Here is a 27,550-nt window from a genome sequence, read left to right as displayed (position 1 = left end):
GGTCACCAGCCTCAGGGGCAATCAGAGCAAGTCACTTAACCTCCCAGAAGGAGCTTGGCTTCCATTCCACGAAATGAAAGCAATAATGCCCGCCCTCCCTCATCATTGTTGAAAGGGTCAAATACCAGCATGAAGACTTTGAAAACTGTAAAGCAATATATGGTATTATTATTATTCACTGCTACCTGGTTCTCCAACCTCAGCTGAATCAAAACTCCTCTCTTCACCTTTGTATCAAGAAAGACACAGGATTGTAACGTCTCGACTAAATTAAAAAATTGCAAGAATCAATGAAGAAGTGTTAGGAAATGTACCCTCCCCTCCGTAGAAGGAAGGTGCTTTGTAAACTATTTCTACTTAATACAGAGAGAAGAATCAACCATATTACAACTGGTCTGAGCTGTTAATGCTATGCCAGGAAGTCCCTTCCCGGTCAACATAACTGAAATAAAATTTTATTGGAAACAAAATACAGTAAAAAAAAACCTCCCTTATTGCGCCAACAATTAGCTTCTCGATTAGCTCTCAAATAGATATGTGCTAATGTAGGCCACGGAAAGGATGTATTAAAACAATAAAACTTTTTTAAAAACCTAAAACATGAAAAGAAATTAGAAACCAGCTCCTCCTAGGCAATAATACAAATAGCACCCCCACTCTCGCCCACAGCCCCTACTCCCCTTCCACTTTCTTCTTCTTTTCCCTTCTCTTCCTCCCCAGATACTCACCCGAGGTTCAGGTGTTTGAGTTTTTGAAGGCTGCTGATCTGTGTGGGCAGTTCCTCGATCTGGTTATTAAAAAAGTTAAGCACTTCCAAATTCTTCAGTTCTGCTATGTTTGGCGGCACGGCTACGGAAACAAAAATGCTGAGTGTGAATGCAGGGACCTCGCTCCTCGCGAGGAATGCCAGCAGCACATATTGTTTTTCCTTCACATGCAAGAGAGCTGAGACTCCAACACGACCATCTAATTCACATATACATCTTACTTATGTTTTGTAGGGTTCTCTTAGGTAGTAACTCACCACCAAGTAGAAATGGAAATGTTTCTTCAAAGGGCAGAAGAGAATTTCTGTGCCATCAACAGCCTATAAGTGAATATTACAAAGCATATACATTTTTATAATTGTCCTATAATGTCTAGTAGGTGCAATTGTTTTTCTTCCTTTTGGTTTCCTCCTAGCTCCACCAGAAGAAAGCAAATTCCATATTCCTTCCTGAGTCATGATACATTCACCAAGCTGTTTCAATAATCTGATATCTGAAGAGCTGTTCTCTTCACACTGCACTAAATCACAAGAATTTAAGTTTAACTTTAAATGATGAAATATTCAACCTACCTAGCTTCTGATTTTGGCCTCTGGCCTTTGCACCTTGATCAACACACACACACACACACACACACACAGACACATACAAACACACACACACTTTACATCAGATTAGCAAGAGATCAATGCACCGTTATTATATAAAAATATGAAAAAACAACTCAGTAGCATGATAGGAATACTGGTATGTGGATCAAAATTGAAAATAAACCACTGGAGGCCTGAAAGGTTCCTCCTTCCCTGGAGTATATACTTGCAAATACCAACTTAAAAGCCAAAGGCAACTTTACCTCGAAGTACTAACTCTCAATTGGTAGCAGAAAGACTTTCAATAGATTGCACTTCATCTATCCCAATCGTTGATTCAGTCCTTCTACAAAGATTTGCTATCGGCCATGAGCTCGTCCACAGTTCATGTATACTCTAAGACCAAGACTATCCAGGCAACCGAAACCACTGACATGTGCCTTGAGTAGAGCCTAGGAAAGTGTCATGTCTTATGTTAGGACATTTACCTCCCATCCCCCAGCTCCCTCCAGGGGGTGCTCCAGAAGACTGGGAACACCTGGGGGCAGCTTTGCTTAGAACCACTACAAAGGTGGGTGTAAAATTCCAAACAGACATCTAAAATATTTAAGGAGATAGCCATTCCAAGAAGTCCAGTGTGTAACTCGCAGGGGGACATAAGTAAAGAGGATGGCACACTGTTCATCAGAGTTTTGAGTTGCTGTTCTCAGCTTTACAAAACGTCTAAGGTAGCAATGACCTGAAGAAGCGAGAAGAAGGCTTGGCAAAAGGGAAGGGAAACGCTCTCATTGGAGGAAGGGATTGTGAAGAATACGAATCAGTCTGAACTAAGGTGCTTGGGAAGACGCAGTGGTCCAGAAGGAAAATGAGCAAGGTGTGGAGTAGTTACTAAAGTGGCTGGTTGTGGGGATGGAGAAAAAAGGACAGATTTTAAAGGGATAATTGAGGCAGCTGCAAATTACCTAGAGAAACCGGACTCTTGGATACCAACGTGAATGCATATGAGCCTTACCTGTACAATTTGGCTGCAAAAGCACATTTTTAGGTGCGTAGTCAATAACATACTTTTGTGCAAATGAACAGTATTCACTTTGTGCAAATGATCGTGAAGACCTTCATCAGGCTATGCCTGTTGGATTGTTGGGTGTCAGCTTACCTGTCCCGTCCCTGGACCATGAAGTGTGTGGAGCGCAGCCCTACAGATGACTACAACCCTGCTCGGAGACCTCACCCCTTGCCCCATTCACCCTCCAGCTACCATTAAGCTTCTCCCACTGCATTCATCTGATAAGTTTGAGGAGCAATAAAGAAAGTTAGTGCAAGCTGGAGAAAACGATGATCTCAATTTAGCCACAAACCAAGAATAATGCAGCCAGAATTACTGCTGCCTTCCCAAAGTTACTTTGCCAATGCAATTAAATGCTGGTCTGAAGGTATCGCCCTTTTGACAGGATGAGAGATTATTTCACTCTCCTTGCTAAATCAGTCCAATTTAAAACTGCAAATTATGCTAAATGTGATTTAGGGCTTCGTTTTGTGGACAGAAACAATAACCCCACATTCAATTTACTAAGCTCTCGCAGCCTTTTCGTATGCGTGCGAATTTTTTTAAGACTCCACTCAAGCTGGAGGGGGAGAAAATTACACAGCTAATATTCTCCCTAAACTATAGAATTTTTCCCCCTGGCCACAGTAAAAATCAAAAGAAATTCACATTCAGACCTGTCTGGATGGGATAACATATATTCAGCCTTCCAAGCAATATTTAGAGCATACTTATTATGTGCACAGTGCCATACTTTCAGCACCTGGCATTTCAATACTTCTGGGATAAAGTAAGAGAGGCATGCTATTTAAAGAAAGTAACTTACAAAAGAAGGTGTATCAGAGTCGAGAAATGGAAACAGCTTTAGTGCTTGGAAAATAAACTAATCCCAACAAAACTGTCCAGAAAAAAAATCACCAGTTAATGATATAGGTTGTGCAATATCTAAAGCATATATATACAAAGCATGAACAAATTTAGCTAACATGAAAAGGTAGCAGCAATATATCACCAGTCACAATATTCTCATGGAATTTTTCAAGACACGTGTGTGACATGTTAACAAGAAGTATTTTATAATATAACTAAACAGTGAGCATTATATTTCTTATTATGCCTTTGAAACGTTCCTTTTCATCAGTCTGTCCAGATTCTGACTGTGACCCCAGCTGTACACACGTGGTCTCCAGACAACAAGGAGCTGAGCACACAAAGAAACAGCAGAGCAGTGAGATGCGTGAACACAGGAGTCCTGGTCTGGTCTTCTCGGGCTGGCTCCGGCGTCCTCTGACTCAGCCCTAACTCGCTGTGTGTCCTTATTCAACTCACAACCTCTCTGGGCCTCAAGTGTAGAACGGGAAGGCTGGATTACAACCATTTCTAAATTCTCTTCCACCTGGCTTTAACATTCTATGATTCTAAGAAGGGCTGGATTACAAAAATCAATGACATGAATTTAAATAATGCAACAAATGGGGCCCTCAATTAGGGAGCTCGGTCATGTAGAACTTTGCTTGTGACAGAGAACTGAGCATCATCTTCCGTCAATGACGGCTGCTTTAATTTTGAGATTTCAGTTGCTAGATTTGCGAGCAAGGTCCCTAACCACTCTCCGGTGTTCCCTGGCTCCTAAATGCCACATTCTGCTCTAGTTACGAGATCGGATGACTGCTGGGGCTGCTCTTGGCTCAGAGCTTCGACTGTGTTTTGGAAAAGGTGAAAAAATGTGGTCATGCCAGGAACTGTGTTCAGAGACTGGTCTCAAAGCATATCTTCCGGCATTTATAACAATTCAAACTAACAAGCCCAGCAAGACTCTCTTTTCCTCTAAGTTCTCCTAAATCTAAGAATCTGAATGTTATTCTAGAGTTTCGTCTATCTGAGAACTGTGTGCCGGCCCCACTCAGCAATCAGCCCCTGCATAGTCTCTGGACAGTTTCACAACAAGAAGCCCAAAGCCCATGGGAGGCTCAGAAGTGGGGGCCAGGAAGGGGACTCGCCTAATCTCCTGCATTAACGTCTCCTTATAAAGATCTCTCAGGCAGGAAGCCTCAGAAAAACTGGACATAGTGGACAGACCAGAGCCCCAACTCTAAGACACAGCTGCCCCAGCTCTATTCCTGAGTAACAGCTGACTCCTTCTAAAGGGACATGTATCTGTCCTCATCAGTTACATTTACAACAGGCATAGCTACGAGGCACCGCACAGCTGAAGCATAGTCACAAAATCAACATTACACTCAAGAATATGCTTCCCTCGGGGCTGGCCCAGTGGCGTAGTGGTTAAGTTCGTGCACTCTGCTTTGGCGGCCCGGGTTTGCAGGTTCAGATCCTGCGCGCAGACCTACGCACCACCGCTCATCAAGCCATGCTGTGGCGGCATCCCACTTACAAAACAGAGAAAGATGGGCACAGATGTTAGCTCAGGGACAATCTTCCTCAACCAAAAAGAGGAGGACTGGCAACAGATGTTAGCTGAGGCTAATCTTCCTCACCAAAAAAAAAAAAGAAGAAGAACATGCTTCCCTCACTAGCTAGCAACAGCTCACCACCTCCCCCCAAGGGAAAAGCCTAAATCAACTATTGTTAGAGCAACTGGAGGTCCACTCCAGGAGCATTTTGTTCTGGGATAAAAAGTTAATAATTCTACAACCAAGAAGTTATTTTTAAAGCATTTTAGGAGTTTATCTACACAATAATAAATAGCAGGGCATGCTCTGGGGCTGGGCTATCCAATATGCGGTCACTAGTTACATGTAACTATCTACAGTTAAATCTAGACTGGGAATAGATAATAGTATGGAGCCATTCCTCAAAAAATTAAAAGTAGAACTACTACACGATCCAGCAATCCCACTTCTGGGTATTTATCTAACGGAAATGAAATCATTATTTCCAAGAGATATCTGTACCCCCATGTTCACTGCAGCATTACTTACAATAGCCAAGATATGGAAACAACCTAGGTGTCCATTGACAGATGAATGAATAAAGAAAATGTGACACGTGTGTGTGTGTGTGTGTATTCACACACACATACATACAATGGAACATTATTCAGTTATAAAAAAGAAGGAAACCCTGCCATTTGTGACAACATGGATGGACCTTGAGGGCATTATGCTAAGTGACACAAGTCAGAAAGGGAAAGACAAATAGTGGATAATCTCACTTATATGTGGAATCTAAAAAAAAAAACCAAACTCATAGAAAGATATCAGATTTGTGGTTACCAGAGGTGGAGGGTGGGGGAGTGGGGGAACTGGATGAAGGTATTAAAAAGGAAAAGATAAATTTAAATCTAGACTAGTTGAAATTAAGTAAAATTAATAATTCAGTCACTTAGTCACACTAGCCACATTTCAAGGGCTTGATAGCCACATGTGGCTAGTGGCTGCCCTACTGGACAGCATGGATAGAGAACATTCTCACCACTGTGGAAAGTTCTGGGTAGGCTGCTCTAGAGCAAAGGGTCTGAAACCTTCAAGTACGTCAGAATTACTGGAGGGCCTGTTAAAACACAAATCGAGGGGGAGGGAGTGCCTCAGAGTTTCTGATTCAGTAGGTTTGCGATGGGGCCTGGGAATCTGCCCCAGGTTCCAAGGGGACACTGATGCCGCTGGTCTGGGGAATCATATTTTGGTTCAGAAAATTTTTAATTCATTGGTGACATTAAAATCATTACTCCAATACATATGTCCCTTACCCCACACAATAATGCTGAGTAAGATGATAATAATCAATCTTATCCAGATCAAGACTCCTCTGTCACCTCAGTGAGCCACTAAGCCTGGGGGGTTGATAAAAAGTGAAAAAAAAAAAAAAAAAAAAGACACTCTGGATGGTAATTCACTCAACCCTGCGGCTACAATCAAATCATTTCCCATCAACTTCTGCTTCCCTACACAGATCTTTTCGGTGAAATCAGTATGAAGTAGCACGGACAACATTCAAGAGGAAAAAATACTGAACTCCCCAGTTCATCAAATTAAGTCACTTGGCAGCAACTTCTTCACGCCCAAGTGTGGCCACGTGAAGAGATGTCACTTGCTATACGTCTGGCCTTGGAAACACTGGGGCCTAACTGGAGGGTGCTGGGTGGCAGCGACAGTACAGACCAGCTGGGCGGCAGCCGATTGGGGGCTTTTTGAGCAAAAGCCTTTTGCGGCCCCTGAGGCAAAGAAACGCAACTGTGAATAGTGACAGGCTCTGGGAGCAGCAGGCACCACGCGAAACATAAGGACAGGGGCTCTCCTGCATGCTGCCCACGGAAGGGCCGGTGGGTCACACGCTGGTCTTCAGAGCCATATGGTTAGCCCCGACAGCCGGGTCCCTTTCAGCTACAAAAGGGTAGTCAGAGACCCTGCACCACGTTCCCACCCACGGCTGCCGGGAAGCCAGCAGCTGCTCAGAACACATGTAGGTTTTCATCATGAGCTCGGGCATGAAATCCGGAGGTGAACTCTACCCACCACCTCCACCAAACTTCCGAGCAGTTAGAACCAGGCTCTGCCCAACCCCTTTCGCAGAAGCACCCAGACCATTTTTAGCTCTGGAGAGTCCTGCAAAGGAGAGGCACCAGGCTAGGGCAGGAAAGCCAGGGGACCCTGCCTGCACGCCTCTTGGAAAACCGAATTCACGGTTCAGCCATTGCCTCCTTTATGGGAAACCTGGGATTTCCACCCCAAGTGCAAGAAGAGGGAGACTCAGAGTGGGAACCAGCTGCCCACAGCGAGGACACATATTGGTACATGGCCCGGGGTGGGCACGTCCCTGCCATGCAACAGGTGAAACGCTACTGTCTCGTGCCCATTTGCAGTGACTCCAAAGTGCCAATGACTCTCGGACCAAACAACGCCCAAAGATACCATACGGGATAAGGTAAAGCAAAATAAATCAAATAGCACTGCTTCCCAAAACCTGACACATTTATATAAAAACAGGAGATTTCTGTGTGTCGCCATAACAAATGAAAATGCCCAGTCAGATTTTTACATGCTTCTGCTGCTTTAAAAAACGTCTTTAAGAGAGAAGGATAAAAGGATAGTAGAAGATATTAAAATGAGCCCAGTTATTTAGATTCCTAAGTTATACTACTACAACATAGCTATTAGAAAAACTGCAAACAACATGAGACTAGGTGAGATTATTCATTATACACAGTGTGGAGGGTGGGGTGACCATTTAGGAAGAAATAGTGAAAGCAAACATTTTTTTTCCCCAATATTTGAACACTGTGATACTGGATAACAACCCTCCCCCTTTGCCCTGAATGAGACAAGGTGGGAAGAAGCCAAATTAACAGAAACTACAGTCATGCACCACATAACGACGTTTTGGTCAACGATGGACCTCACACATGACAGTGGTCCCATAAGATTAGTACCATATAGCCAAGCTGTGTAGTAGGCTATACCATCTAGTTTGTACAAGCACACTCTACGATGTTCACACAACAAAATCGCTTAATGATGCATTCCTCAGAACACGTCCCCGTCATTAAGTGATGCACGACTGTATCCGAAATATGACTTGGAGCATTCTTGGCCAGAATAAAAGGACAGCTCTTTTAATCCTTAGCTACAATGGCTGCAAAATGTTAGTCTATTCACACCACAGAGGCGATGTCTAGACTAATTATAGAGATGCCAATTCTTTCAGCAAATTAGGAATCCTAGTCTTGAATGCTATTTTACTGATTATGTGTACAGAAGAATCTCTTCACCCTTGCATACAAATAATTATGTTCTTCAGAATTTTATATGCAAAAAAAGGTCATTTGTACCTATAGTGATTAAGGACTTTTGTTTTCTGGCCAAAAACACAAGGTGGATAATGAACTAATTATATCTTAGCATAAGTATTTGAAGTTCAAAAGTAGACTAATGATAACTAGCTTTACAGATTTTATGGGATTTCCCCCAAAGCAGCTATTAAAACAGTGAATTACACTAGTTATGGGTTATTTAAAAACATAAAGCTTATGAAACAGTAAAGCAAATTCTCATTTAAAAGGATCTACATGTTCCTCAAGGCAAAAATAAAACAGCAAAATATCTAAAAACTCACGCAATAAAGGCCAACATCCCCCCAATATTATTAGCTTTATAAATGACAATACTTTCAGTTAGTCAACAGTATTTACTGAACACCCACACCTAGAAGTGTATACTTATTGTATTCTGTCATGGGCCTCCTTAAGATTCTGCAGCTTAAGTATTTTACTAACCAAAAATATCCCTGACTCAATTTACTGCAAAAAAAAAAAAAAAAAAAAAAAGGTCCTACTCTTTCAGCAGCAACGAAAATAATCAATTATACAAAAATTAAAGGAAAAAAGTTACAAGCAAGCAGTAAGGTAGATTTTATAGTATCAAGTCAAATAGGCAAAAATATATGTCCCTGGGCTATAAAAAGTGTGCATGCACAGCCACACAAATCTAAAAAGCTGACGAGCATGGATTTCTTCTCCTCTGAGGATGTAAAACTTAACGTCTGAATCTTGCATTAACTTCCCAGAGAGAACCAAGGAAGGGTCTACGCAATCTTCTGGAAGACTCTCAAACCCTGACCTCTTTCAGGAACACACTTTCTAAACTACACCCCAGCGCTGAGGGGCTACACCACTAGCCAGCCAATACCTCAATAAATAGCTTTAACTTGGGTGCTTGGTCAGAGAAGCAGGACTAATAGGAAAAGCAATGGCATTCGATGGCCTGGAGAAGCAGTGGCATATGGTGAAGGGCCAAGAGAAGGACAGAGGCTCCTTGAGGAAAAATGCCTAAGAAGTTCTGAAACCCGCAAAGGGCACTAAGGAAAAGGAGAAACTTGAAAAACCTTCAATCAATCAATGGAGAATGCAAGCTCAGAGACATAAAAAGAGTTCTCTAGGCTCTTAAATAAACAAATAAATAACATTATAATATATCTTATACGCACACACTCTTGATCCTCCATTATTAACACTAAGAGGGAGACAGTAGACAAGTCACATTCTCACACACACACAAAACATGCTTGCCAAGAGTTCACGCCTTCTTTTACAATGAAGAATGACCTCAGCAGGAGGCCACACTGGGTTGCTTCTCTTCATTCTTCGCCTCGTGTTTCCATTACGCGAGGGAGGGAGGAAGGAAGGAAGAGTGGGAGAGATGCCCAGTCTAGAAAAATCCACAAAAGCCACACAGTAGCTTTGATACTCCGCCCTCAACAATAACAACGGTGCTGTTTAACCTTAGGAATTCTCCCTGCTTTCCCACGTGAACAAGTCAAGACCCAGAGCCATGGAAATGCTTCAACCACAGAGCTCTTACCTACCTGAGTGGGACATCGGAACTGCGCACATGCATCGCTGGCAGAGGCAGCAGAGGAATGGGAGCACAGAGGCCCAGGAGCCATAACAAACCCTACCACCTCCAGCTCTAGTTACCTGACCACTTTCAGCCTGTTGCTTCCACCAGGGACAAAGCACAGCGTCAATTAACCCTAATTCTTTTCTCCCCTTCCCTCCACCCCGAAGTCATGGTATATGTGGGGTGTGGTCCTTCAGACTCTAAGAAGCTGGGGGGGGGGGGGCGCCTGATACTTTATTTTCCACGCAGCGCTGCTTCAGTTGACAGGAAAGGAGGGCTTCATGGAGAGAGGTGAGAATTCATCTCAACTTTCTAAAGGATGAGCAAGATTTGGAGAGAGGGGCAGGCACTTCAGAGAAGAATCAGGTGATCAGAACAGAGAATATACAGGCAGGAGAAAAAAGCTAAAGGAACAACAAAAATTTAGACGAGAGGGTTCAGAATGAAAATAGCTAACAAGGAAGACGATGAGTTTGTTAATTAGTGGTCAATTGTATCAGAGTGGTGTTTTGTCCTATTAAACTGATTGACAAAGAGAAAGAAAAATTGAAATGGAAAGGCATCCTCAAGGTTTTATTGGAGTTGAAAAAAATATATATATGCATTCCACTCAAGATCACAAATTCTTATTTAACAAAATTTAAATTTAAGCAGATAAATTGAGTAAAGCTTATGAATATTTTTAAAAAGCTATCAAGAAGGAGTTGCACATTGCATTAAAAATAATCTTTTTAAAGTTTTGTACAAATTTCCAGGAAACATGTCCTTTAAGTAACAGCATCAGCATCTACACTGCAAATATTCTTTTTTTTTTTTTTCGTGAGGAAGATCAGCCCTGAGCTAACATCCATGCTAATCCTCCTCTTTTTGCTGAGGAAGACCGGCTCTGAGCTAACATCTATTGCCAATCCTCCTCCTTTTTTTCCCCAAAGCCCCAGTAGATAGTTGTATGTCATAGTTGCACACCCTTCTAGTTGCTGCATGTGGGACGCGGCCTCAGCATGGCCGGAGAAGTGGTGAGTCGGTGCGCGCCCGGGATCTGAACCCGGGCTGCCAGTAGCGGAGCGCACGCACTTAACCGCTAAGCCACGGGGCCGGCCCTACACTGCAAATATTCTAATGTTATCTTTCCACTACGGTAGGATTTCTAAATCTGAGATACATGCACCTTGAAAGGATTCATGGATGGTTTTAACAGGATCCACAGACCTGTCGAAATTCTAACCATTATGTGCATTTTTCTAGGGATCATGGACACAGCCTTCACCCTATTCTTAAAAAAAGTCAGTGACTTATGAAATGTTAAGAACTGCTCTAAAAGAATGTATATACCCAAGTATTGCACCTCTTAGAATATCCTCCCCTACCCTCCTCTACACTGCACACATACACACACACACGTTATCCAGGAGAGACAGTCAACAGGTGATTTATACATACAATGTTGCTGTTAAATCAATTCTGTTTGAGAATTTTATGGTAAATAGTAAAAGAAACCCTTTCCAAGATCAGCTTCCCTAAAAGGGCTAGTTTTGATTTGGAAAATGACAGGTTCAACCTGCCATCACATTATTTTCTCCACAGGCTGCCACCATGCTGTAATTCTCATAATTGAAACTGTTCCATTTACAAATATAATGTGAAGAATCGATACACTACACTTAAACTAGTTTTCTCTTGGTACAGAGCAGGACTCCAAGAAAAGGGATTTTAGAATAGGTACATTTTGGTGGATGGGGCTGGCAAGAAAGAGATCAAAGGACCACTGTCTCTGAGCCGAGGGCATACCATTGAGAACCAAGAATCTCCAACTTCACCCATCGGTCTTACACTGTGCTGGTTTTAGACTGTGGACCAGTCGATTATTACACATGATCATCTTGCATACTTACTTACTAAAACCAAAAATAACAACAAACTCCCAACTGCAGGCAAATTTTTTATGGTAACCTAACCACTGGTACCATCCAATAGATAGTGTTTAATTAATAGCTGTCAGACTCAAAAATACTATGTATATATTTTTTCAAATCCAATCTTTCAAATGATGGCACGGTAACAAAATGATAAATGTGCACTAATTAAAAAAATAAGCTATTGATCAAAGCCTCTGTATTATAAATACATTTATACTCTGTTAAAATGCAAACAGCAAGTTGTTTTGATATCGTCACAAGATAAATTCGTGACACAGAGACAATTTATTTTACATATCCCCCCTCATAGTTTAATTTCATACAAGCCATGCCTAGAACTTTTGCATAAGGTATGACAAATAAACTATGAACGGGGAAATAACTAGACACTTTGGAACAGGAAGGTGCTGGAAGACTGGTGAAGGTCATTCTTAAGAGTTGGGACAGTTAATTTTTCTCATTCATCTCAACAATCTATCATGTCTGTAGAAAAAGGTTTCAAATTATTATGCTTTTTAGAAACTGCTTAATTTTCTTCATTATAATTGGATCTTCATATTTTGAGAATGTAATATTTTCATGCGGAGCATGCTGCTTAATTCATTTATAATAACACTTATGGTAGATACGCTATCAATATACACATCTGCATAAAACTTTAAAACATTATATTAACTTCAATGTATTGTAGAACATTATCGTTGATAATGAAATGATTGAAATCACTAAAAAAAATATCCTAGCATTTGTTCACTATAATTTCAAATTCATACACAAGCTATAACTAATAGGAAATAGTCTGTTAAAAAAAAACGCACACACACATTTTGCCATAAAACTTAGGCTTACTGCCTGCCTAGCTGTTTCCGATACATTAAATGACAAGATATGGTCACATTAAGACCTGAAATTGCAGGCCAAATGGCTAATACCTCAAGATAAGGTTTTACATGACAGTTAAAAGTTCAAAGTATAAAACTAAACAACCACATTATAGAGACCCACACTTAGGAAAGGCTGACACACAGCTGGCTGCTCAATGTTTGCACAGAGCAAAAAGATATCCTCTGTATTTCTTGCACCTCTGTATTTCTTGTACTTAACCCTCCACATGCATGGGTCACAAAATGAAAAATACCATTGTCATATTTTTTTTTTTTTTTTTTTTTTTAAAGATTTTATTTTTATTTATTTTTTCCCCCCAACGCCCCAGTAGATAGTTGTGTGTCATAGCTGCACATCCTTCTAGTTGCTGTATGTGGGACGCGGCCTCAGCATGGCCGGAGAAGCAGGGCGTCGGTGAGCGCCCGGGATCCGAACCCGGGTCGCCAGCAGTGGAGCGCGCTCACTTAACCACTAAGCCACGGGGCCGGCCCACCATTGTCATATTTAAGGGGCTAACAATATCTGTATATGGACTAGACTGTAAGAATAAAATTATTTTTAAAATTAAGAAAAGCTTCACATTAAAAAATTAATGCTCAGAGATTATTTTATCACTGATACAGAATGTAATTCATTTCGTAATGCATAGCATTCTTCCCTACACAATGGCATTTAGTAGTAGAATCAGATAAATATGTACAAAATGCACATTTTCCTGAATTTTACATGGTTATTTTTTACTTAAAATCTGGTTACGTACACACATATTTTAAACTTTCTTTCACAGGGAAAACAAAAATCTCACATATCCTCAATACAAAATACTACAGAAGGCAGTAAAATTCTTCCAATTTAAAGATAATAGAAGAAATTAAAAGTTTCTAACTTGAGCAAGTAGCCATAAGAAACACTAAAAAATTATATGTGAAACTGAATGTATAATTTTAGGAGCAAAACAGAAAAATAACATACCTCCTTATAGAAGGATCTACCTTAATTTTGGTAGACATCACTATGCAAATGGGAATAGCAACATGCCCTGTTGGACAGAGCCGAATAGCTTGCAAAACATTCATCTGATAACACAAATTTGGTTTTTAATCTTTAGGCGCAAGATCCGGGAAAAAATACATATCTCAACAGTGACCCCTAGTGGACAAGTCTTAAAATGGCTGTCTCAAAAAGAAATTCCTCTTTAAGAACTAAAACAAGTAGACAGACATGTACAAAACTAATGCTCCCAAACACCATAACAACCAAGGACCACATTAAGGAGACAACTGAAGAATACTCAGCTAACACCATCTTACAAGAGAGGGTAATCACAGAGGCAGGGGATGGAGGAGGAGGGCAGAGACACAGGAAGACAGCCTTTGGAATAATTGCTCCGTTTCCATCTTTGGAAACACTGAGAGCAAGCAAGACCTCGGGTGGATCATCTCAGTTGGCTCAGACTTAGCACAACTCATCACCCACCAATCCATTAACCAACTGGTATCAAGTGAGTGCCCACTTCATATTCAACATGCTTTTGGCACTTTTGTGGGTTGGGATACAAACTAGCATAACACAGGGTTCCTGACCTCGAGAAACTTATACAGTCATGCACTGCTTAATGACATTTCAGTCAATGACGGACCCCGTATACAATGGTGGTCCCATTAGATTAGGACCATAAACAGCCCAAGTGTGCAGTAGGCTATATACCATTTAAGTTTGTGTAAATATACACTCTGATGTTCGCACAATGATGAAATCGCGTAACGACACGTTCCTCAAACAGCGTGGCATGTCTGTAATATAACTAATTACATGAAGAAATTAGTAAATAATTTGGGACATTTAATATATAAAACTAACTTTAAGCAAAAGAGTACGAGACTCAGAAGCCGTGACACCTAGAACAGTAAACAGAGGCTTGATGAGAATCGGAACTCAGCTGAGCCCAGGAGGGCTGCGAGGTGGAGGAAGTATCCATGGTCGGTCATGATACCACCTTTTCCTACCTGCCTGAGGAGTGTCATCCCGGCACATCATTCCTTAACTGTCAAAGGCCCCGATGACTATAAAGATGATAGGGACATCAGTTTCCAGAACATCAGGTAATGTTTCTTTAGAGCACCCACAGTCCAGCACGTTTGAAACAAGCCCATAATGAGTAAGAAAGAGAAGTTTGTGATGGCCACACCTAGTCAGTCCTCTACCAGTTAATCCTGAAGAGACCGTCCAGTTTCTCCATTGACCTCTCTCGGGCCTTCCCCGCCATCTGCTGCTTCCTCCCCTCCACCATTACTGCCTTTTATAGGTAATTCCTGGGAAGCCACTACGTGCTCAGGAACAGGCATTAAAAAAGAATAAGAAATGGTCCCAGCTTTCCAGAAAGCTAAAGATCTATTTGGAGAGAGAGAAGAAACATGAAGCAATAGGACAAGGAAGTGCTTCAACGGTGTTAAGAGTCCATGTACAAGAGGAAGAAAGGGGAAGAAAGATTTCCAGCTGGCCAGGGCAGTCAGGGGAGCCTCGAGGAGAGGACGGGGGATGAGGGCGAGGAGGCCACTGCAGAGCAGAAGGGAGGAGACAAGGTAGCACAGGTGCTGAGGCAGGGCTAGGCATGGAGATAGAAGGCTGATCAGTCTTCCTGAAGCAGCACGTGAGGAGGAGAGGCTGTAGGATGGGGGCCAGATTAGGGCAGGTTCTGAAGGTCAGTCAAACTGAGCGCCTTCCACCAGATGTGTGGTATCTCAGAAAAGGGGTGTTTCCAAAAAGAGAGTCTGGTAGTAGAACCTCATCTTTACTCTGAAACCATTCCCACTGGGCCAGAAAGGACCTCTGTTGGGTTCCCAGATAGTGCCTGTGCGGTCACACAGAAAGGTGGAAGGAAAAGATTCACCTGCTCCTCTGCCTCTCGTCTCCTTAAATACGTCATGGTCACACATACACAGGAAAGTTGTTGCAGGCACGGTGATTCCCCACAGACTCCACCAAAACCCATCAGCACTGCCCCAATCCCTCAGGTTTAAATTTAAATAGTGTCATTGTAGTAATGAGGTAGCCAGCCCTGGTGGTCTAGCGGTTAAGATTCGGGCTCTCACCACCGTGGCCTGGGTTCCTTTCCAGGGCAGGGAACCACACCACCCGTCTGTCGGGTGTCATACTGTGGCGGCTGCACGTTGCTGGGATGCTGAAAGCTATGCCAGTGGTATGCGAAGTATCAGCAGGGTCACCCACGGTGGACAGGTCTCAGCAGAGCTTCCAGACTAAGACAGAGTAGAAAGAAGGAACTGGCCACCCACCACTTCCAAAAAAATTGGCCATGAAAACTCTGTGAATAGCAGCAGAGCACTGTCTGGTATCAGGCCAGAAGGGGAGAGGCTGGGGCAGAAAGACTGGGCAGGGTTCGGCTCTGCTGCAGACAGGGGCACTGGGAGTCCGAATCCACTCGATGGCGTCCCCAACAACAACAATGAACCCCCAACAGCGAGTACCTTGACAATTTTGAAATATCTTTTAAGAACTCTATTATAGAAAACTTGAAGAATTTCTGCTCACAAAATCTTGGGGAATTTAATTTAAGGATCACTTTCAGCTTCCTCATGGCCTCATTCGCACGGTGTTCAGTGGACCTGTCGATGTCAAAACCACCAGCAAGGAAAGGAAGTCACCTCAGGGCCACACTGTCTCGATGGCCCCACAGACACTGATTCGAGTGCATGGAGCCAGATGGTGTCCCCAAATCAAGGTCCCAGTTTGAGTTAAGCCAGTCATTCCTTCCTTTAGTACACAAGTGGAAATGTCAGAGGGCAGTGTAATTGGCATACTAAGAGAAAAACACAAATACTCTGCAAGATGGAAGCAGTGCTGAGGGGTTTATCTTTTGAGTCCCAGTGGTTTTAATGTAGCTTTGTCAGCCAGTCCCTATTAAAAACCACGGCAAGTGAAAGACACTGATTACAATAAAAAGTGACAGGAGGGTGTACTCAGCCAGTTACATTTAATGCATATTTATATTTCCATCAAATGGACATATTTACTATAAATACTTGAAAAACCATAGCAAAGTCATTCATTTAAATGCCAGAAAAATAGTAAAAGATGCTAATTTGACCTTAGTGGAACAGATCGGGTGTCACCGACACCACTCACAATGGCTTGAAACAGAATTTACCAAGACGATTAATTAGAGTTTACTGGATTAGGTCAAGACTGTCTCAAACGGAAAGAAGAAAAACAGGGAAGGAAGAAATATGAAGTTTGGATCCATTCACAGTCAATTCAGTAGCAGACACAATTTAACTCCCTATTTATGCCTCTCTAAGTTGATCTCATATTATATGCCCGGAGAAAGAAAGTGATCCATCGATTCCTGAGATTTCTATCTTTGTGGACATGTAAAAAGGAATAAACTACAGCTATCTGAAAGATTTTTTAAAGAACAGAGCAATTAACGATATAAAAGGAATAAAACATGGTTTGCTTTTTTGTACAAATGTAAACTGTTTTCACTCTAATAATGATGTAGAATAAACAATGGTAAGCTTGGCGATTAAGAAGTATTTTTATGAACCATGTGATGGAGAGCTTCACGAATTTCTGCTCACAAAATCTTGGGGAATTTAGGGATCACATAGTTCACCCTTCAGAACAATCTGCAAATCCCCTCTGAACTGGGATCAGGGTCCAATGGACAGCAGGACCATTTGCTACAAAAGCCATGAAGTGGTAGCATATTACCTGTTATAAAAATGATCACACGTGAGCGGCAGCCCCCGCTTTCAGCTTCTGTGGCCACTGCGCCTCAAACACAAGCGTGCCACTCTGCCTTTGCCTTACAAACAGGCGCTCTTTGCTAAAAATGAACTAATTTGCCTGTCTCCTGCACACGAGGGGCCCTGACTGCCACTCTTAATTCTCAATAATCAACAGCTCGGTGACATGGCTTCGAGCTGTATATAATGCACATACACACATAAATTCACGACACAAATCCCTCAACATGACATTCTGCTCAATGTCATTGGACCCGGAAAGCTCCCTAACAAATTCTTGCCACATGATTAGAAAATCATTCAAGTCTGCAGGAAATATGGCGAGCACAAGGAAGTGACAGTCAATTAGGAACAAGAAAGGAGAGTGGGTCCTCGTCATTAAAATCTTTAAAGCCACAGCCCCAAGAATAAAATGGCCCAGAATCATCCACATGAGATATTCTTACAAAAACAGACATTAATTCTACTATATGGTAACCATACCATGGTACTACCAATGCCCCAGAGAATTTTTCTTGGAAACCAGACTCAAAAATTTGAAAAGTACAGATGCAAATGTATATAATTTATACAACTTTGTCGGTTTTTTCCCCCTATAAATCAGGGAAGGAAAGTATAAAACAGTTAAATATCCCAAAGGAGGAAGAAGATGAAAGCCAAGAACTCTTATTCCTATATATATATATATATATATACATATTTTTTTTTTTTTTTTTTTGCTGAGGAAGATGCACCCTGAGCTAACAACTGTGCCCATCTTCCTCTATGTTGTGTGTGGACCACTGCCACAGCATGGCCACTGACGAGTGATGTAGGTCTGTACCTGGGAACCGAACCTGGGCCGCCAAAGCTGAGCGCGCCGAACTTAACCACTAGGCCACCAGGGCTGGCCCTCTAATATTTTTTGATAAGTTTTTTTTCATGAAATACTACCAAATAGCCCAGCAGTTCAGGTCACCGCAGCCTCTAGCATCCCTGAATGGGACCATTTCCAGAGAAACAGTGTCATCTTCTCTCTTCAGTTTACACACGATAGGAAAACGATCCTCAAAATAGAGCAAAGTACAAAATACGGAAGACAGTATGCTCCTGTATCTTAGCGTCACAAAAATAAATTTTAGGTTTCCCGAAATAATCATTTGTCATTAGTGTCTTTAAAGGAAACAAGAAAATCAGCAGTATCACCATATTACCTAAAAGGCAGCAACTGTAACAAATGATGAAGTGAACTCACTTGTTAGCTTGTTGTGGCTGAGGACCAGCTGTGTGATGTGGGACAAGGAGACTGTAAAAGAAAAAAAAAAAAAAATCACACAGTCAGTAAATGCACCCAAATTATACCTACACTCCCACAAGGTGACGTGCTAAATTATTCTCGCAGGTTGAAGTGTTACCGCTCACAAAAATAGAAGCAAGGCTTCATATAACACTGTCTGTTAAATGTTAAACCAAATTAAGAAAAGTCACGCAATTAGCGGTGCATTAGCACAGCAAGTTAGAGCTAATGAGATTAATGTCACAGATCAAACATTACAAGGGCCAGTTAGCTGTGCGGGGAGACCTGGTCTGCTGGCCTAGCCTCAGTGACCCATGTCAATATCGAGTGCTGGTCAGAAGAACCGGCCAGGAGTGTGGAGAGGCACACGCCCTCACCTGTGCTAAAACCCATCACATCAAGACGGAAAGACCATGTGACAGAAGTCTGGCAGCACCTGACTGCATCTATGTCCACTGTCAACCCAGAAACTCTTCTGCACACTATCAGATGATCAGAATTAAAAAACCCCAAATTTTCTCTAAAACTATCTTGGTTGACGTTTCACAGCACCTGCAGATTGCTCACCAGTTTCAAACATTATCACAGAGGTTTACTCTGCTGAACAAGATCAGATTTGCTTAAAAGATGGTTTTTCTAACTATAAAGAAGGAAAACAGACACAGATCCACACACACACAAAAATGCCCGAGAAAACAGTAACCTGCCTTCCATTTTGGGTTCTAAAACTTCACCGTATGATCAGCATGACATATATACATAAATAATATGCTTTATATATATAATTTATGTTAGTTAAGAAACATATTTAGACATTTTTCCAGTATTCTTTCTATAAGATTATATAAATATAGTAGAGCTTTTTCCTAAGGGGATAGGATGGCAAAAATTCTTCTCAAGAAAAATTGACGTCTCAATGTTGGAGCCCAGCATGCTTAAAAGAAAATGAGTGTGGATCACTCTTGACCAAAACTTGAGTGTTTTTGTTTTTTTAACCATCAGAAAGTTATAGAAAAGCTAAAAATTCAGTACAAAGACCTGTTTTCCCGCCCTGAACCATCTGAGATGACGCTGCTGGCCCGATGCCCCATAAACTTTGGGTATTCCTACAAATAAAGACATTCTCCTACATAACCACAGTGCAGCGCTCACAGTCAAACACGTAACACGACACCTCATTACCATCTGAACCTCAGCCCTCATCCAAGTTTCGCCAAATGTTCCGATCATTTCTTTCACAAAAAAAGGTGCAGCTCAGAATCCACGCTGCATGTAGCTCTTTAAGTCATCTTTAGTCTGAGTTTCTCTTTCCTTGACTTTCATGACCTTGGCAACTGTGAAGCTTGCAGACCAAATTATCTTGTATTATATTCTCCAGGTGGATTGTTATTTGTTTATTCTTGATGAGATTTAGATTAAGCATCTTGGGCAGGAATATCAAAGAAATACTATTTCTTCTCACTGCATCCTATCGGGCAGCACCCGATTTCAATTTGTCCCATCACTGATGATCTTCCCTGATCACTTCTGTCTGCCAGGCTTCTCCACTATAAATTTATTCTTTTCCTCTCTGTAACTAGTATTTTGTGAGGGGGTAGTGGGGATGAAGAGGGAGGGCACTTTGAAACTATATAAATGTCCTGTCCCTTACCACACTTCCAACTTATTTGTGTGTTTCGTGGTCCCAACCAGGGCAATTCTGACCCTCATGGGACATCCGGCAACATCGGGAGACATTTTTGGTTATAACAACTGTGGCCACTAGAAAATCTAAACTTGCACATGTGGCTTGCATTATACTTCTGTTGGACAGCACTGGTCTAAAGCAGTGGCATCTAGCAGGCGAGACCAGAGACGCTGAGAATTCTACAATGCTCAAGGCAGCTGACCCACAACATCCAGTCCAAAACATCAGTCGAGTTGCTGCTGAGAAATCACGATGTATTTATTTATACTTGCGTGGCCTTGTGGATTCCTATTTTAGTGAATGGGTAATAAATGATCATTATTATTTATGTTGATGTTCACTCTGCCCCTGATTTGGCCAGTGGGAGCCCATCCAAGCTGGCTGCTAAGTCCCTTTGACATGTCCCCATGGTTCTTGGAGCAATTCCTCACTTTCTGGCACAAGATTCGAGCTCATCCTGTACTTCTTCCGCCACAGCCTGGCATCAGCCATTTCTCCAATGAGCTCTGATTCTCTTTTGTGGACAATGGTATTTATAAGCCAAAATCTGGGCACCAGATATGCTCATGGCTATTTGCGGGGTCAATATTCTCAGCCCGTCTCAGTGGACAGAGCTAGAGAATAAACACACACACACACCCTTATTGATTTCACTATTTACATCAGTGAAAACCATCCAATCCCAATACATTACACAGTTCATGCTAATCCTTTCACTTCCACACCTGTAACTCCCTTGTCTAACAGCGAGAACTCCGGCTTCTTTTACCTTTAACCTACTTATGTAATCAATACTTCTATATATAACTGCATCAAGTACAGCTCTCTTACAGCTAGACTGGGGCAGCACTATGCATATCTGCAGGGACACTCAGAGGTCTGGTACTGATTCTTGATCAAGATCAGAACGAGCTGGGCCGGCCCTGCGGCTTGGCGGTTAAGTGCGTGTGCTCCACTGCTGGTGGCCCGGGTTCGGATCCCGGGCACACACCGACGCACCGCTTCTCTGGCCATGCTGGGGCCGCGTCCCACATGCAGCGACTGGAGGGATGTGCAGCTATGACATACGGCTATCTACTGGGGCTTTGGGGGGAAAAAATAAAAATAAATAAAGATCAGGACGAGCAGCCTAGCTAGAGACGTGTAACGTTCCGCTGAACGCTGAGAACACGCTGGAGCGCCCAGGGCCAGCCTGTTTACATGGTTAGGGCTGTGCAGATTGACGGCTCACATCTGACTATAGGGTGCATGACCAGTTGGGCATAAGACACGCTGCTGGGCATTTTTGCCCAGGCTCTCCTGAACCCCACATTCCTCGCACGTGTCTTAATGGCTCGTAGCTGGAAATGAAGTATGTCATGAGCAACTGAGAAACAACCCTGGGGTGTCACCAGTGAGCCCCTCAGGCCCCTGATGCTCACCTGTGCTTTCTCACTCCTGCTAAACCATATCTTGGGCCTATTAAATCCTAATGTGAGGAGGCTCTGGGGAATCTTCTGAGTCCTTTCAACTGTGGTGAACCACACAGGAACCAACCTCCCCTACATGCCTTCACCCGACCTGGACACCTTCCCAATCTGCTCAGAGTCGCCCTCCTCACCTGTCCCCTCCACAGCGATGCCCTCCTCACCCTTTCCAGTCTTGAATCTCCTAAGCCAGGCTCCTCTACCCTGCTCTGCTGCCCTCCTCACCCCGCTCATGTTCCCACACCCAACTCGAGGCCACCATGCCCCCCAAACCCTAAGCACCTCTCTCTTTCTGTCCTACTTACTGGCTTTGGACTGAACCATTAGGGAAGGGGGAAGAGAAAGGCAAAGTGGAAGGAGAAGAGCATTTTTGTGGTTTTTAGAACAATCACAATGGTATCTTCTCACAGGACGTTTAAGATTTTAGTCACTGCAGAACATCTCACACACCTTTATTTGTAAGAGTTAAGACGCCTTGTCCACCAAATAAAGCATTCCTCTATCTCTCAGGTATACAGTCTGATATGAAAAAAATAACTCAAAGAGCTGCCCTCGTACCAAAGCAGATGAAACAGATTCATAGATGTATGAGTTAAGACTACGGTCAGCTTCTTGTGAGAGCAAACCACAAATAACAAGGGTTACACAAAACAGGAGACTCTCTCTCACTTACACACATGCAGTCCAGAGGTTCCTGGTATCTTGTTGCCCAGCCATCCCCTCTGCGTGGATCCCACCTCACGGTCCAAGATGGCTGCCTGAGCTTAGCCATCATGTCAGCATTCCCTTCAGGAAGATGGAAAGGAAAAAGAAGTCTTCCTCTTTTAGGATACTTCCAAGAAGTTGCACACGGCACTTGCATTTGCAAGCAATTAATCAAAATTTTGTAACACAGAGACGTCTAGCTGCAAAGGAGGCAGGGACCTCCCTTCCAGGTGACCGTGTGCCAGCTAAAAATTAGGAGTTTTATTATCAAGAAAAATGAGGTAGACTGAAACTGGCAGACAACTAGCAGCCTCTCACACCAGCAGACCACCCCACTGGAGTGTCACAGAAATCAATTCTGATTACACAAGAAAACTGATAATCCTCCCATCTCCTCCTCCCTTAATTTCTCCTAAAACATCACAACTAACTAATTAGAAAGAAAAAAATTTTGCTCTTCTCCCAGTTAATGTTCACAATGAAAGATTTAATTAGGGAAAGCTGGTTCTTTTCAACCATTTCATTGTGCCCTTTCGACAAGCATTTAGCAGGAGAGAAAGTGAAAAAATTTGCAAGTCCTTTTTTTTTCTTTTTTTAATAGTGAAGAGAAATTCAGCATTGCTTCACCCGATCACACCACTAGAACGTATTTTTCTTTCTCACTATTGTTACAGGACTGCAGGGTAACGTAGTAAGAGGAGAAAAATTAAAGTAAAAAAGAAAAAGTTAAAAGGTCTTTGAGGAAATATTTAGGGGAATAAAGGACTCGGGGCTGGATCTGCACGGAGGGCAATTAGGTTGGACAGAATCAAAATCACAGAATCACTCAAAGCCTGGTGCAGGCAAAGAATGAGTAGCAACAGCTATACTTATACAACCCACCACTCCCTTCCACTTGGCGAAGGTGAGTTCATTCTGAGTCTAGTATGGAAACCACGCTGCTAAAAAAAGAGGGGAGAAAAGGTCTACCAAAATAGAATGGATTATTTAATAATACAAAAGCCACCCTAGTCAAACACATTGGGAAAATGGAAGCAGGCTGTACCTTCTGACCTGCCCTGCACTCTTAATCACACACGGGGAGACCCTCCACTGTGTCAATACCGTGCTCTGATGGTCCCGCCCGCCAGAACTGTCAACAATGAGCAGTGCCAGAACAGTGAGAGCAAGCTTCTATTAAAATTCCTACAGCAATATTAAACTATGCTTTGCCCAGGCATCTTCAAAGTACAGTATATTCCAAAAGTCAGCTAAACAACTAAGAACTGTGTTGATGCACACAGTCAAATGTCACAGGGCCTTGGCTATCATTCAGCATTTAGAAATGGTGTTTGGGTGAACACTGTATCAGGCCAACATGAATAGTGGGGAAGCAAAATCATAGGGAGGGAGGTGTTTGTGGGGAAAAGTGGGTGGGGTGAGGTTGCTGGCAGTGTACCTATGATTTATGATGGTTCATTCTCTAGCCAAGAAGGGAGTCGGTAGGGAAACACTCAAAAAGGAACTGGTTGGTTCAATAAATTCACAAGAAAGACAATCAAGGACTCATCCGGGCATTCATTGACTGGATATTCACTGAGCATGCTCAGAGTGCCGACAGTCTCTACCTTGGAGACTCTCTTAGAAGTAATGTCGACTGTACATCCTGGTTAGCCCTTGGATTATGCCTAGTTTGGATGACAAACTACACAGTTACTCAATTTAGAGAGCAAAAAACATGCACCAAAATCCTAAAATGTAAGATATAAAAGGATCATGGACACCAGGCAAGTCTATTGGAAAGGATAATGGCAGTTCAGAAGGAGACACTACTTATTGTGGGATGACACATCCAAAACCACTTTAGGGCACAGGACACCATGCACTGAAGCTGGACTTGGAGGACATACGGAAGCTGGAGGGAATGGAAGCAATTCCAGACTTATCTGAGCAAACAGATGGAAAATAGGGAGGCTACAGGACCGGAGGGGGCAGCTAGTGTTTTAATGGAATAAATCCAGAAAAATCAAAGGACTAACTAAAACACTCTTAGATAAAGAATCGTCATTTCTAGATAACACAGGGAAGCAGATATCGTTATTTAAAATAGGTTCAGGTTTTTTTTCTTCTTCAGCATAAAGTAGGCAGCATGAGAGAAAAATCAGCATGATGAAATTCTCAGCACCATGACATTATAGACTTGTTTTCAAAATAACCCAACATATCACAATGATGGGCACACTGGAAATTGTCTCTCGAGTTTTCAATTTGGCAAATTAGAAAGCAAATTATTCCTTTGGTAGCACTTCCGAGAAGGTAAAAAGCTTTAGCTTCACAGTATGACATTTATATCCTGAGAAGAAAACACGGCCGGGATGAGACGAGGGGACTCATGGGACTTGAAAGTTTCTGCCATTTCGTCACAGGTCAGAATGGGCCATCTTTGGGTTCCAAATGAAAGGTTCTGTAACACTGGTCACAAAAACTGGATTGCAACCACCCATTTATTTTACAGACTGTGTTCCAAATGGAAGCAATCAGAAAAATGTTGCTTGCTTAGAAGGCAAGTGGTTTACCCCTTTTTGACAGTTCTTGTGTTATCAAATCTCACCATGGTGGAAGAACCACCATACCTCCCAGGATATTCGAAGAGGGCCACCTTGTTTGACAACTCTAGAGGTCACCATTCAAATTCTGGGCCACTCTACAGATTACATTGACAACAGTACCCTCTGTTAATTCATTCCAACTGAAGTTGCAGACCAAAAAGAAGAATTAATTTGAACTTAAAATACAGGACGGTCTAAATGGCTTTTCCATTTTGGCTCCCCAGGAGGCTAGAAACAGCAACAGCCCTAAATAACCCTGATTCAGAAACTCCACAGGGATGTGGGGGCCGGCCAGATATCAGCTCCAGGAAGCCAGGCTGACCCACTTGGGTTTGCGTCTCCAGGATGCGTGATTAAAATGCCCGCCCATGTCGCACGACTGGAGTTATTTCACCTTTGGTGGTAGGCTACAGATTCAGATCCTCTTAAATATGCAGCTTCGGACAATACATTAAAGTGAAGACAGACAATAAAATGTTTGATACCAAGATATAATACAAATATCATATTCATCGACACACCCAGAATCATAAAAAGATTTCTTTCAAATTTCGTTCATAATTTAAAACTTCGAAAAAAATCACCATGGTATGAAACTTTCCTTTATTTCACAACTAATTATCATGGAGAGTTGGAAACTCAGTAGCAAGTTTTCAAAATTATTTGACTGAATTCTATTATTTGCAGATAAAGGGGCTATCAACCATAATTAACTGCTCATTCATCCAACAGAAAGCAAATTATCATATGTGCCCACTGAAAAAAATGTGATGCCCCTTTCTATACATAAATAACAGCAGAAAATTCACGTGTTGAGAACCCCCCATGAACTGCTCACTGACTGGGCGTTTCGCATCCACCAGGACATTAAGTCGAAAGATCCTAGACCCAAGGGACTGTGTTATTAAAAATGTGGAGCCCAGGGGCTGGCCCGGTGGCATAGTGGTTAAGTTCATGCACTCCACTTTGGCAGCCTGTGGTTTGCGGGTTCGGATCCAGGCGCGGACCTACGCCCTGCTCATTAAGCCATGCCGTTGCAGCGTCCCATATACAAAATAGAGGAAAACTAGCACAGATGTTAGCTCAGGGACAATCTTCCTCAAGCAAAAAGCAGAAGAGTGGCAACAGATGTTAGATTAAGGCCAATCTTCCTCACCAAAAAAAAAAATGTGAAGCCCACATCATTCCTGTCCAAACACATCACTTTACAGTCTCTCCCTCTGGAAAAAAGACAAAGAAAAATTCTATTTCTGGGGGCTGACCCGGTGGTGCAAGCGGTTAAGTGCGCGCACTCCGCTGCAGCGGCCTGGGGTTCACCAGTTTGGATCCCGGGCGCACACCAACACCCCACTTATTAAGCCATGCTGTGGCAGCGTCCCATATAAAGTAGAGGAAGATGGGCATGCATGTTAGCCCAGGGCCAGTCTTCCTCAGCAAAAAAGAGGAGGATGGGCATTAGATGTTACCTAAGGGCTGGTCTTCCCCACAAAAAAAAAAAAAAAAAATTATATTTCTGAAGATGTCTGGAAAAATTAAAGAGAAAAATATAGTAAGCCACCTACAGTATACAGTCATTAACTGCTCCTGATTTCTAAGTAGGATGGAATTAACAAATGCTCAGTGAATTACGACTGTTTTGCAAGGTACTGTACTTGCTGGGGTGACAGGGGTAGAATGAGTAAGACAGTTACTGCCCTCAAGGAGCTTACTCTGTAATAATAAGGGGATGCAATTCATAAGGAAATGGTGGCCCAGAGAGGTAAAGTGATTTTTCTAAGGTTCCACAGACGACCAGCATGAGAATCGAGTCCAACCCAGGTGTCCAGATTCCAGATCTTGAGCTGCTTCTTTCCAAACTGGGAAAATAATATTCACACCTGGACCGAGTGCTCTTTTCAAGAGGCTGGAAATTCCTATCATAACAAAAAGCGTATAAACCTGAATGGAAAAATTCCTTTGTATCTTGAATAAAATATGACAGCGACATAAAGTGACTCAAAGCAAAGAATATGCAGCTTCAAGCAGTGTGAGACCCAGACTGTAATCCCACGAGATCCTGATAAAAATCACTGGATTTTTCTGGAACACAAATTCCTCATCTTGAAAATGAAAGGCTGAATTAAATTATTTGATTCTATAAAACAAAAGAGAAAAGATAAAAAGGACCTAGTATTTATGGAATGCCTACTGCATCAATATGCTAGGCTGGGCACTGTATAGCCACTCCCCAGAATCAAAAATGTTAAAATAATTAAGGTAATAACAATAGCTGACGCCTACCAAATGCTTAAAATGTGGCTGGCACAGATCTAAGAACTGTATTACCTCATCTATTCCTCACAATAACCGCATAGGGTACCACCATTATTAACCACCTCCCTCCCAGTTTTAGATGAGAAAAAGGAAGCACAGAGAGGTTAAGTAACTGCTCATGGCTGCAGAGCTAGTAAGCAGAGAGAACCCTTTCAAAGCTGTTTCCAAACAAGAAGCTGACTAATTCTGACCCT

The 27,550-nt window shown here is 42.4% G+C and overlaps 1 protein-coding gene across 2 annotated transcripts in view; it reads right to left on the bottom strand.

Annotated features, from left to right (window-relative positions):
- RSU1 (Ras suppressor protein 1) overlaps positions 1–27,550 on the bottom strand; it is a 177,446-nt gene that overhangs the window by 138,852 nt on the left and 11,044 nt on the right. The window contains exons 3-4 of one of the 2 annotated variants that reach the window (XM_004425333.3): positions 18,556–18,606; positions 729–849 (exon numbers count right to left, since the gene is read on the bottom strand). In XM_004425333.3, the coding sequence (XP_004425390.1) occupies positions 729–849; positions 18,556–18,606 (172 nt within the window). The remainder of the gene's footprint in view (positions 1–728; positions 850–18,555; positions 18,607–27,550) is intronic. The other variant, XM_087420787.1, reaches the window with a different exon arrangement.

The sequence above is a fragment of the Ceratotherium simum genome, chromosome 32, assembly GCF_057802395.1.
Source record: "Ceratotherium simum simum isolate JZ-2026a chromosome 32, ASM5780239v1, whole genome shotgun sequence".
Classification (NCBI taxonomy): domain Eukaryota; kingdom Metazoa; phylum Chordata; class Mammalia; order Perissodactyla; family Rhinocerotidae; genus Ceratotherium; species Ceratotherium simum.
Note: the sequence above shows the minus strand (reverse complement) of the source record. Positions and strands in the feature narration are given on the sequence as shown.